The following is a 14,125-nucleotide window of genomic DNA, read 5'->3' on the forward strand; positions in this document are numbered from 1 at the left end:
CCTTAAACTCTTCACAAAAAATATTAATACGGCATTCAAACGAAGGAATATTAAGCATGCACCAAGCATCACAGAAATTACAAATAGTACGCTACACACAGTATTCTGGTCCGAAAATCTGAAGGGAAGATACAACTTAGGAGTCTACGCGTAGATTACGACGATACTATCAAAGTGAAATCTTAATAAGATACGAAGACGCGGACTATATTAACCTGGCGCAGAATAGGGGCCAGTGGTGGGCTCTTGTGAACACGGTAATGAACCTTCCGGTTCCATAAAGGGCGGGGAATTTCTTGACTAGCTGAGCGTACGATTAGGATTTCAAGGACCACACGAAACAATAACCCAAAAGAGCTTCATACTCGCTGCCGTGAGAACCTAAAATCTCACCAAAAAATAAGGGATGAGAAGCCAAACACAAATTTCTTGTTCCAGAATTTTAAAGATCTTATCAACCAATAAACCACACATCTCCAACTTACATAAACATTAAATGCACATTTGATCTGCACCCCCGAGGCCTTACTTCATACAATGGGAGTTAAAGAACGCGCAGTGGAGAGCTGGAATCTCATTCATACGTTCCTGAATCATTAAACACTCAAAAATCAGTTTGCCAGTTTAATTTGTTGCAGACTATTTGTTTTTCCACGACTTCACTGGGCGAGGGAGTGCAAATCAAAGCAATTCAGCTTTTATAGTAACACACAATGGGTTTTTCGGCAGTCTTGTTTATTCTTCATGATATTGCTTGTAAAAACCAAACTCCATCAGGCGTCACAGACAAGTTGTAACTACTTATCGTAGCGCTTGACAGCAGAGCCTAATCGGCAGCGGAAATTAAAGCACGAAGTGTGTCGCATCCTCTTTTCTTCGCATGGAAAACAATTTGCTCTTTTGAGAGACGAGATCACACAACGAAAAATGAGAACAGATGTAAGCAAACTGGGAACGGGATAGTTATTTTATTAAATATCTGAACTGTAAAACTTCGGCTTTCGGGAATGAGCCTCGTCGAAAGTTGAAAATTATCCGTTTCGACGAGCAAAGCAGTTACCATTTTTTAAAGAAATTTTTTCAGTTATTAGGAATATATGCCACAGAACAACAGAATGGTTAGTGAATAATAAATGTGAAATGATGGAGAACGAAGCGTTGTGGTATTATTTATGGTACTACTCCGGCCTTTGGTTGGACTAAAGAAAACTATGGGAAACCTGTCAGGATAGCTAGTCTCCAGGCCAAGATTTGAATTCAGAACCTCCGAAATACGAAGCAGAAGTGCTAACCATTCAGTCGCGAGGGTCAGTCCCTCCTCCACCCTGCCAGGCGGTCAGAAACCAGAGGAACAGCTGATCTCAAACACTATTCTATTATAATACAGCAGAATGAAGATGACTGCCTTCTGGGATGATGCGACGTATAGTCTGTTAGAAGTTCGACGACGTTTCAGAGGTGCTGACTGCCTCCATCAGGGCGATGAGTTCTCTCAGTCTTCTTAGTGACATGTTTCCCTCGTCATTCGTTACATTACTCTTCTTCATTAATAATTATCTTATTTCAATACCAACTAATAAGACCAAAAAATGTAAGTCATTAAATACACAGAAACAAACACTTGATTCAGATCCTCACACCTGATCCGTACACAAAGTGCTATCGCAGAGTGTAACAGATCACGCGACGTGGGTATTTAATCGGATTTATCATATAATCCCCCCCCCCAGGTGTGCTGGAAGACCGGATATTGAATATTTGAGGGGTAAAGCCAAATGATACCTCCTCTCCTCTTCAACTGACAGTCTACGAAGGGGAGAGGTTTCTTTAGTTTCACCTGTGCGCATGAAATCGATACGAAAACATACAATAAAAACTGTGTCCCGATGCGCATCGATCTCTATCTTCGTGAAACAGTATTTTGTTGGATGGAGGATTGTTTAAAATAAAAAGCATGCAAAGCAAAACAAGAAGGTCGTACTAACTGCAAAATGAAGATGGAGAAAATCTGACATCGAAACCAGGTACACGTGAACGCTATTCTTACTTAACACGATTATTATGCGACTGGAGAAAAAAAAAGGGAGCTACACGCCGGCTGTAACAGAATTTAACAAGTCTGGAAAAGTACGCATGGCGTCACAATTCTGCCGAAATGAAAAACGCATATATAAGCAAATAAATCAAACGGTGATATACATCAAAATGTTTCTATACAAAGCTTTACTCTATACAATGCAAGGACAACTGTCCGTGATCTCTACAGCTTTTTCCAATCTACAGGCAGTTGGTTTACGTATTGCTGTCGAAGTGGATAGGAAGGTATTTGTACATGATCTACAAGTACAGCAGCCTAGAATATAGGCGTGAAAACCCAGCCTACGGCCATCTACGATCCTACTTAGGCCTTAAGCATAGATGCGGCCCCATATGGAATTTGCACGAACCTCATTATTTGAATGAACGTTTTCTATATAATAAATGTCGTATTCAAATAACTATAAAGTCACTGCAAGTACTGCAACGCTTTGTAAGACAATGTACACTACTGACAAACAATTCATAACACTTGATCTTCTTGACTTAAAATTGAATGCCAATTGTGCCTGATACTTAATGTATCATAAGTGGCAAAGAGGGAAAGAATTATGAGCTAATATTCGAAACAAGTACAACATACAGAATGTCTTAAAAAGATGTATACACATTATAATAAGTAATATTAACCTTGTTATCGATCTCCGTGTGCTGTGTTTACAAGGGGAACCTAGTTTAGTTTACACGTAACAGATGACACCGCAATATCTTTTCCCATGATTCAGACACGGAAAATGGCGGAGGGTCAATTGAGTTTCACTGAAAGTGTGTACATATATTTTTGGGTCACCCTATATATACCACAAAACATCTCTCAAACAACTCGAAAGTTCTGCATTATGGGTTCAAACCCAGGAGCATTTGTTCATTGGACTTAAAATATATGGAATAAAATGCAGCAACGTTCACATTTTACATTTTATAAACTTATAATCAGTGTTCCACGGCGGGATATATGCCGTGTACAGACAAAGGCGGCTAAAATAAACTTCATATTCTGAGCTTTGTACGTAAAATCTGTGCCCGCAAACCACAACTTCTTACCTTAACTGACCACAGAAGCCCAACAGATGGACTTCCTGGCAACAAATGACAGTTCTCAATAGTACAAACTTTTTTATCTCAATAACGCCAGTGAACTACCAGATTACACAGCGCTACAGCCCAGAAGATAGCCAGCCAACTTCAAGCAGTATTTTATTAGAAATATGTGTGATTCATTGCTGTGGAGAATTAATTTCTTCAAACTGGACAGAAGCATAGAATCATGTTAATTCGAAGCGTCCAACCGAAGCACATAAGACAGAACGGCCTTTAAAATAAATGTCAAGTAGTCTAAATTACAGCAGAATTCCGAGTAGTTCAGAATCAAGGACGCTAGTTTCCTTAAATAGTTATCTTCTAATATCTCGCAACTTTCTGCGGGGTGTTCACTAAACGTAGTCACTTCCAGAAACGGACCAATATGAGTACGAGTGTCTGAACTGTTCAGGAAAATGTGAAATTGCTGATGCTTCGATACATCTCGAAAACGTCACATTAATATTATATCACGTCTTGAAGAGAGATTCACATACTTGAAAGCTACAAAGAGGAAAAACCTTAAATAGCACAAACCCTGTTTTCGTTTAATTTAATACTAATAACGTTGTCTGGCAGACATATTTGAAATCGGAAATTCTTGTTAAAATCGAGAATAACGCAGTAATTTCTTTTAACGTATCGACAAAAAGTCATCTCTTTAAAATCATTCATTAGAATTTCTGAAATGTATCAAATACTTTCGATATTCTTTCAGGCGAAATTTCTAACAATGAAGGAAATACTGGTGTTTCTTGCATTTATTTGATACGAGCCCGTTTTCAGGTACCGTACATGAACTTAGATGATAAATGTTATCTTCGGAAACAAATAAACGACTTACTCATATAACCTGATTTGAGATAAGCGGTACAGTTACACATGTTACCTATAATAGTTCCAAATTTGCGTCGTGATATCTTATTCCTATTATGAACGGCGCTGAAGAGACACAACATATTAAAAAGATACAGACAACTGAACTACCATCGACCAATATCTACATGGATGGGATGGTATGAAAGCAGATGCTGAAAATCATTTTCTCCATCAACAATTTTGGGAACTCTTATCTTCTGAGATGAATACATTATTTCAACATTAAAAAAAATAAACATGCTATCTACACCAGCAACGTAAAAACACGATACTCTTTGGGACCACACGACGTGCAAACGGGTGAACGTCACTATCAACGACTGGGCGTTAAAACTTGTCGCGTGTCTTTCTTGTCCAGCGCACGTGGAGCTCACGTGCAGCATCAGCATCGTATTGTATTATATTCCCTTGTTCTTCCGTATCTTTCAGGCCCTGCGTGCGCGAATTCCGAAGACGCTACTGTCCCCCTCATTGTGCGGCACTCCAAAATACGATGAAAAAAAGTAACGTCGCTTTCCTTCCACAAAGTTGAGACTGAGGGTTAGTTATGAAACGAACGTGGCATATTTTGAGGCATTATTTTGAAACTCGTCGAAAGTCACAAAAGTGTCAGAACATCTGTCTTGGAAAAGAGATTTAAACACGGTATCTCGTGGATAAGAATCAGTGTTTACTCCTACGTAATTCAACAAAGTTTAATCAGCTACTGACCTCACCTGGCACCAATGACAGTGACTGGAGATGATGAGACAAGACAGAATTGAATGAGGAACGGGGCAAACCGGAGAAGACGGATTCCAGTAATTACTGCCACACACAAATTCCGCACTTGCTAGCAGGAGAGGCCTGCGTTTGTAATCATTAATAAGCGAACGCTGCAGGAATCTGGATATTTCTTGTTATACATGATACATTTATTTAAACTGGTCAAGCGGAACAGTCAGTGCCTCCCGTCGACCGTCAGGAATAACTTCGAGGTCCTCCTGATGAAATTCGCGCAACTTGTATTTGAAAACCGCCATTCTGCAAAGATCTAACTTGAGACCTCTTTCTTCCTCAAAAATCTGCTCAAAGGAAATAAAGGCTGAGTGCTTGAAGGCAGATCAACAAAAGCGTTAGGGAACTATTAAGCTCAATCCAAACCACGTAATAAATCTTACAGGATTAGTGCCCGCCATTTCCAGCTTTCATAGTGCTTCTTTCATGTGTCATGAAGATGGATCTAAAATTACAAAAGAATGACACTGACAATCGCTTTATAAATTACTGGGACCAGAAATAGAACGAACTATATCCGGCTTCAACACATCTTTTCTTAGTTTCCAGTGCCTTGATAGTTTTCGTTTTATAGCCACGTGTGACATACCGTACAAGTTCAAACGCTCAGCTTATAAAGCAAACAAAACACGAAATGTTTCTAAACTGTTCGCATAAGCAGTTTAACCCACATCACAGTTACATCTGGAATCAGAAATATAACTTACACATTACACTTTTAAACAAATATACATGTTCCTTCGAGCTAACTTGAATACATTCATGAATAGGAATGCTTTATAACGGAATTCCTCTTTACAACTTCCGACCATAAATGCCGTAACGAGTGAGAGACAAGTCTTAAATTAACCAGGTCTGAAAACACGATGGTGATGTTGAAATATCAAGTAATAAAACTGGGTTGTCAGTCATCAGTTCTGCCGAGAGATCGGCAAAGATCAAAACAGGAGACAGAAGAGTTCTGTAATGACGTATCAAAATACAGAACACAGCCTCACAAGACGCCACGTGAACCTTTACAACAGGGGGTTTCAAGATTTTCCAGCCCTACGGCTACATTTGTCTTTGCTTATATACTACAGGGACGCAAGATTAGAAACGCAAATTTGTTGAAACCATAAAAATTTATTGAAAATGTTACTAACGTACTATCACAAACAGTTTCACACAAGCCCACTGCTTAATTTTCTTCAACAAATGCCATTAGGCAGATACCTTATAATGCTTTTTCTTCAGCAATCTTTCAAAAACAGGTTTAATTTATGTTGCTTTTTATTCTAATGTATCAAGTGTTCATCAGTAAGATGCATCGTATTTCTTGATTTGACAATCTTCAATATGCTGTAGACTTTCTCACAGCGAAATGTACTGCCAAACCTTGACATTAATAAAGCCAGTTATTTGTCAATATTTTCCACTATACAGCAACACAACATTACAAAACAAGTATGTGGGCTATGTTCTTCAAGGCAATGAAATGCTGAACAGACTGGTGATGTGATAACGTGTAACCTAATCAAACCAAATTAAGTCCTGTTATCAGTTATCTATGGTTTTACTCAATCTCTCCAGCCTGAGTGATGAAACTGTATTTTCAGATCACACCCTTACCTAGTCACCATTCATAAACACCCTCCAACGTTAGCATGATTTGAGGTTCTCACGTCGTGTAGTCTGCTAGAATATTACCAAAGATTCAGAGGTCCTTGCTGCCTTCATCTCCCTGATGATGGAGGCAATAAAGACTTCTGAAACGTTCTTTAAACTTCTACCATCCTGCACGGCGCTACAACCCAGAAGACAACTATCTGCCGTCCAATCATAATCAACACTATACCTGTCGTGCTCGCAAAAAAGTAATACAATTCTTATTTTGCATAAAGTCCTTTCTACTGGCCATCACAGATATAACCACTGAGGTTTTAACATTTCCGCTATTTACCTATCAATCAAGGGCAGGAAATTCGGCTTTACCTCCCATAGGCCTGTCCGACCATAAGCAGGTACGCAGGATACAGAAGACACTTTATCAACTGCAGATAGTATTCCCCGTCTTCTGATATGTGGGAAAATCCAATTAGTCAAAAAATATTCTGTAAGCATTAGGCAAACATCATTTGTTCCTCAGACTTGGTGGGGCAGCCATGTGAGAAAAATAGCTTCCTTCCATCACCCCAGTTCCGAACAACTAGAACAGGATATTACATAAGTGACACCCACTACAAGCAATTGCTATGATCCATCTCCAGGAAGTAACTTTTTACTTTTCCCTTGTGCCCCAAATTGTTATACTGAGGATCAAAATACCTATGAATGCAATTTGTTCCAATCTTTTTATAACTTCCCAAAAACAGAAATACTATACTGGCTAAGGTCAAGTATGGGTAGCCATGAACATGACAGCCTTCTGGGATATTGCGCTGTGTAGTCTCCTATACTTGACCGGCGTTTCGGTGGTGCTTCAGCTAATGATGGAGGCAGTAAGCACCTTGCAAAGTCTGTAAATTTTTACAAGACTACATGGCAATATCCCAGTTGCCTGTCATCTTATCTTCACCACTGCCAGAACCTGGTTAGCCATGATAATTCAAACTCCATTCCACTCACACTCAGCAAACTCCAGTTCCATTCCAACTAAGGTCAGATGTACCAACTTGGTGGAGCGTCATTACAAAGTGATGGGTAGAGACTGAGTGACTGAAAGGTATCAGAATTTTATCTTCAAAACAGAGTTTTAATGTCTCTATCCAATGTATAATAGGGGCTTTTTCCACAAGGCGGAAGGTGAATGGTGAAGGAGCATGACAGTAACCATTCTGTCATTTCTGACATTTAAACTGGCCTGCTGTGGATATTCTCCACGACATAACAGTTTGCAAAGTCCATGAATATGAAACCACCAGACTCCAAATAGTTTTATAATGCTTCATACAATGTAATGCTATGAGACTTTCTAGATGTTGAAATTTCCTACATACACTCAACTAACTATTCTTTCTTTTACATATTCTATACAAAACAACCTGCTGCTGGAATTCCATCTGGTGTGTGATACCAAGGAAAACCTCCTAGAGATAAATGCAAACAAAATAGATGTGCATCGAGACAATCAGAATAAAAATTATAAAAATACAGTCAAATATGCAAAAAATAGTTGAACTTCCAGTATCTAACCAGTTACTTGCTGCATTGCTAAATTTAGCTAGTGACACATTAACGAACACAATGCTCATTCACAATTCTTTTTTACAATGGCCTGTATACCACCAGTCTCCCCACTGAAGCATCATTAATTGTGTGGTACAAGTTTCTGTCAACAATTCTGATGTCATCAATTTCTTCCAGTACTGTTTCTGAGAACTCAGCAGCTCTGGAACATGCACAGATTCCTGAATCCCCAAAAATTGCTCAACAATTTGTTCAGCCATTAAAACTAACTGTTTTGTGGCTATAGGTATTTGTAAAAAGTTAAGTGAATCTGTCCTGCTATACACCATGTAGGCACTGGGGGGAGAAGTATAGCTACTGCTCATTCTTAACCTTGGCACTAGATAGGGGTGAGTGGTCAGCGTCACACCCCAGCCACACTTTACTCCTCGGAAAGGACCCCAGTACCCATTAGAGCCAGTCTGGATGCAGAGGCTACAGGTAAATCCCATGCCCATGTTGGGGATCGAACCTCAGTCATCCAGTCCACAGTCAGACAGAGCAATCCCAGATCATGTTGTTTCATCAAATGGAATGACAACATAATCTACAAATCAAATAATTTAGCTACAAATTCTCTGAAGACTGAAAGCACATGGTCAAGAAGTTCATATTACCCATATTACACAGTATATGAAGTGTTCTTGAAGACTATCACACTGTTTAAATGGTCATGTTAATGAGACACAATTTTTCGGTGTGCTTGTTTCACTGTGACCAAGGGAATTTTGAACATACCACAAAAATTTAACACACTCATACATTCACAACAGCATGTGTTATATCAAACTGTGCATGGCACATAATTGATTGTGTGCTGAAAGTAGGTTCAAACAAAACACAAACATATCTAAAGCTGTCTCATTGTTAATGCCAAAATTTGAATAATGTTGCAATGATATATTTTCTGATAGATTTTTCATGTCAGTCACACCCAACTTAATTCAGATGCATTATCTTTAAAACATCATGCAAGAAAAACAAAATAACTTTCTTGAAATGGCAACCACATAAACAAGCAGCTCTGGAAAATGATTCACTGTTAAAATTTAAGTTTTTGTGCCTTTTTAAACCATTACTGACAGTCTATGTGATCTGTACGTCCAGCCTGTATGGTCCAAGTCTTTTTATTTCTAGTTTATCTTCATATAAAGTGCAAGGCTCCTCTAACAATTTTACAACACTATTCATATTGATACACTTTACCCTCATGCATGATTTTAATTAAACACATTTACAAGTCAGCCCCTGTAGGTATTGTGCCACACTACACATCATTAGTTTTTGTTTTTTCAATCGAATAAACCAACTGCTATTACTGCTACTACAAGGCTTACACTGTGTACTGATACACTGTTTCAGAAAACAAAGACAACAGAGATGCATGAAAATCAAGCTTATTACAGTGCATTTAACTTTTTAAGACATGACCAGATAACTGAATTGGTTACTCACTATCTGCCACTTAGTTCTGCATACATGTACAGCCTAGATTTACCATTACTGCTTGATAAGGTTAATTTCAAATGTCAATCTCATTTCAGTACCACTAAATGATTAAGCTCAAAGGGTGGTAATAACTAATGTTCAAAATCTTACCAACAGATTTTAAATAATTAAAGCATCACATAAATTACTGTCAGTTATCACAAGCAGTATCATTTTTCAGTTTACATATCCTGTAAATTCAGAATTGTGCGACAATATAGACAGTGCAGAAATATTGCTGCTATCAATGAGATCTGAGGTCCTCCCAATGGTGATGATGTCAATCTTGGTCTTCTGGTGTGTAACACCAAGTTGGTCTTCAGTCCTGAACATGGAGGCAGTATGTTCCTACAAAACACTGGTATGTCTCTCCAAATTCACATGGTGTTACAATCTACAAAACTAACGTTGACATGCTGCTGTCAACATGCTGACATGAATCAGCAAATTCTGGTAATACTTCAAAAGCCTGTACTACACCTAACCATGTCATATCTTATCAAATTTATGGTTGATATGAGATGCTAAGTGTTATTTGCCATGCTTTGTAGTTTTAAATTTGAACAATGTTTCCATTGACTAGACTTGGATCTAGAACAGTTTCTCTTTCTTGTTAAAGATACAACCAGGATGGGATATTTAACAGCGGAGTATGGCATGCCACCCACTTTAATAAGCAAGCTGCATTAAACAATAGGGCCAGCGGCAATAACCCTTAATCCATTGGAATCTAAAGTCAAATGAGTTTACTCAAATCAGTGTTGAAAACCATAGCATTTTATATATTACACACAAGTATATATAACTCAAAGATGTTATGATGAATTGTAATAATTCACACACAATTGTCAGCAATGTGATTTTTTCTTAATACCAGTAGCACACTGGAGAGTACTCAAAATAAAGTTCTTGGGATAATTTTGAAAATCTATTATTATCAACGTCAACAATTTATTACTTTAAAATGAAATCGTACTTAGACTCTCGACATACAATGCCCAATATGACATTTTCATCAACATACAATTAATTTGTCAGAAAAACTATAAAATCATTCAACATGCCCTCTTTTTTCTCCAGATTCGCAACACATTGCAGTTAATTAATGAAAATGGTAAGGACTGATTCGCCTATTACATCCAAAGTTCAGGAAGTGTCAAGGCGTGTTTACGAAATTAAAAGCTCAAAAGTAAATACTTACCAGACATACATATATCTACTCCAGATGTTAATCCATTTCTGAAGCACACAAAATGTTAATGCACTGTCATCATTTAGTCCTATTAATTTCAAAAAGTACAAAAACTATATCCACAAACATACACAATGGCGTTATCCATGTAGGCCTAGATCACCGCCTCCTTCAAGTGCCCATGTTTCGAACTTGTTGGAAAATATCCGTACAGGTTATGCAATTGTGTATCATAAAACAGTCTCACACGCCGGATAGAAAATTCATCCATAGGAATACAGGCACCGAGCCTTACACCGCATTGGATAACGTTGAAACACTGACTTAAAAACACAATCATGGCCGATGAGGCTGAACAGGTATTGATTATTTTTCATAAGAACTTGAACAGTTACCAGAAAGTAAATAATCACACCTATCAGAATGTTTTCTGAAACCAACTTTTACGTTTTAAGTTCAGTTATAATGCGACTGAACATACTCATTGTACAGTGATTGCACGTAATGCTAACCTTAAACTGAAGACCAATCATGCCAACGACTTACTATGTATTCTAGGTGCCTGCTATTACTGTTAAGGAACCTTTAGATCTCGTCCGTCTGAGTTTAGATGAGCGGATATATGTGAAAATGAGAAATGAAAGGGAGCTGAGAGGAAGACTTCATGTAAGTTTACGTGGTATCGTAAAGTATACAAGTATTTTATATTTGGGGTTAATTTTTACGACGCTGCAAGAGACAAGAAAGTATCCATTTCAACTGTCGAGCTTCTGTAACGATGTAAATTATTTTTGTTTTATGACGGAACAATCTGAATATTGTAAACCCCAGCTAACTTGCAGATTTAGATACTACCTTTGCACCTTTTCTTATTCTTCCCACTCCAGTCAGTAGTTGTGGATGTAGCATTTCTGGGTAAGTAGACTGATTTCCACAGTATTGTTCATTTGAAACTTAATTAAAATGTTAGAAGGCAGATAGGAAAAGAAAAAAACTATTTTTTTTTTACAATAACCATGTTATTTGTTCCTATATCCTAAAATGTTACTGAGCTATGTAAATAGACTGTGTAACATGATTGTGATGAGTGTTACCTGAACTGAAGAGAATAGAATAGAAAATAAAATAAATGTATTTACATTCCATAGATTCTTCATAGGCCCAAGCCAAGGATGCAGAACATGTCATTGCACAAATACAATACTTGTTTCTAATACAAATATAAATCACATTGCAAAAAAGAACTGACAAGAAAGTGTCACATGCTTACATGCATTTATAATTGCTAAGAATTTTTGGTTGAGGTAAATTCCTCTATGGAGTGGGATTGAGATAGGAGATATTCTTTTAGTCGTGGCTTAAACTTCATTATATTATGATTAAGACCTTTTATAGTGGGAGGAAGATTATTGAACACTTTCTGTTTGCAACACAAGCTTTCTTTCTGGCAAAAATGTCATTTCTTGTGACTTGTTATGTCAGTGTTGTTGTTTGGACAGGTAGCTGTAGTTATTTCCATTGGTTAGTAATATTAACAAACATACAAAATCTATAAGAATAGTTGCAGGCTTTTGGTGGAAGTCTTGGTATCCTGTTTTTAATCTATCAGAAATTTATGGTGTCTCTCGTATAGTACTCTGATCTGGCAGTCAGATTATCAATAGATTAAACTGTGCACTGATGCCAGAATCAGTTCAAAAATACACCTTGCAAATACTTGGAGAATTACAATCTTTGCATGATTTAAAAACAGTATTCCTACAAAACTGAAAAATATTAAAAGTTCTGTTGCATGTGATGTGTTCAAGCTACAATCAGTTATCCTTTAGGTTCAGAAAAATCTACAGCTGTTTACTCATTTAATAACATGGAAATTCTTATTTCCATATATTCTGTGTTTAAGTTTCAAATGAAAAGTAGACAAGTTGTGTGAAATCCTTAGACTCTTTTTTTCCAAAATGTAAATTGAAAGAAGTCACTATAATTACTAATCCAGTGATTAAGATATCAACTTCCATTGAATATAGTTCTTTATATTTAAACAGAAGATTTTTCATCTTGAATTTCAGGCATATGATCAGCATTTGAATATGGTACTGGGAGATGCAGAGGAAACTGTTACCACGGTTGAAATTGATGAAGAAACTTATGAAGAAGTGTATAAAACCACCAAACGGAACATTCCCATGTTGTTTGTACGTGGGGATGGAGTGATTCTTGTGTCACCACCAATGAGAGCTGGAGTGTGACAGTTTTGTAAAAGTGTAATGTTTTATTTTCATTGTGCTGTATGATTGTAGTTGACTGTTTCATGCTCTTTTTTTTCTGTCAATTTCTATGAACAACTAAAGAAAGCATGTGCCTTCTGAAGTATTTTTTTATTTCTTAGTGCATGAAATACTAAAGGATAGATATGTGAATCCTAACAGTAGCCCATGTTACAATAAAACAGATTTTTTGTTCATGATACTTCTGGTTATAGCCTTTCTAATATAAAATAAGTAACAAACAACTATTAACACTATAAAAAAGACACTATTGCCATACATGTTTCAACCTCAAGAGGTCATCATAAGTGGCATCAAGGAAATTAATTCATTTAATCAAATGGTTTAAACTGGATTTAGAAAATAAATAATGAATAGGGTATTTAACAAAAGTATTTCAAGCGACACTGCACTAGATGTTGTTATTCACAAGGGTTGAACTCTGCACTTAGCTATTGATGAAGTTATAGTGTTAATAGTTGTTTGTTGCTTATTTTATATTCTAATACACTACACGGTATGCAAAGTTTTAAGATTATAGCTTTTCTGTTCACTTCTTTTGCTGAGAAAATGAAGGAATCCACTTCTCAGGTAGAAGTGCCCATAGGGTGATGATGAGAATGATAGGTGATCTACATCTAACATTGGTAGCTTGATATTCTTCCCATTCACCAATAAACTGGGCATGTCAGTAGCAAAGTATGGGGAAAGCCTAACGAAAATTCTATGCTAAGCTCAGGTAGTCTCAGTATAGTCCTCTGTCATGGGAGATTAGTCCTTTTCAATTAAGCCAGTGTTTTTAAACTGTTACATTCTGTGATCTGTCAACCAGTAATACAGGGCCCATGGTGTGACCTAGCCATGATATGGAGTAATAGAAGCACCACAAAAATAATACATGTTGTAAACGTTTAGTAAGGAGATACTTAGTGAGAAAAGACTGAAGTTAGCATTTCTGTTAGTAAACTAATGTATATAAATTGTAGTACCAAAAAAGCAAGAAAGGGATATGCCTAGAGAATGAGCAGACCCAAAGAAACCTAACCTTTTACCCATATGGAGACTACAGGATGGAGAAGAAGAGTTAACAAGCCACCATGATACATCATGGTAACAGCAGGTAAGTCTAGGGACCTAC

At 37.2% G+C, this 14,125-nt stretch overlaps 2 protein-coding genes across 3 annotated transcripts in view; one reads left to right on the forward strand and one right to left on the reverse strand.

Moving 5' to 3' along the window:
* SCAR (wiskott-Aldrich syndrome protein family member 3 SCAR) overlaps positions 1 to 10,880 on the reverse strand; it is a 36,101-nt gene extending 25,221 nt beyond the window's left edge. The window contains exon 1 of one of the 2 annotated variants that reach the window (XM_022066628.2): positions 10,730 to 10,880. The gene's annotated coding sequence lies outside the window, so the exon portion shown is untranslated. The remainder of the gene's footprint in view (positions 1 to 10,729) is intronic. The other variant, XM_022066629.2, reaches the window with a different exon arrangement.
* A 48-nt stretch (positions 10,881 to 10,928) lies between these two features.
* Positions 10,929 to 13,189, forward strand: LSm3 (U6 snRNA-associated Sm-like protein LSm3). Its single transcript, XM_022066632.2, has 3 exons — positions 10,929 to 11,079; positions 11,279 to 11,386; positions 12,790 to 13,189. Exons 1-3 carry the CDS (start codon positions 11,059 to 11,061, stop codon positions 12,967 to 12,969), a joined length of 309 nt encoding a protein of 102 aa, XP_021922324.1. The 5' UTR covers positions 10,929 to 11,058; the 3' UTR covers positions 12,970 to 13,189.
* The last annotated feature ends 936 nt before the right edge of the window (positions 13,190 to 14,125 follow it).

This window comes from Zootermopsis nevadensis, unplaced genomic scaffold (genome assembly GCF_977971745.1).
Source record: "Zootermopsis nevadensis isolate Lab colony 2312 unplaced genomic scaffold, Znev_1.0 Znev_ptg000030l, whole genome shotgun sequence".
In the NCBI taxonomy this organism is placed as follows: Eukaryota; Metazoa; Arthropoda; class Insecta; order Blattodea; family Termopsidae; genus Zootermopsis; species Zootermopsis nevadensis.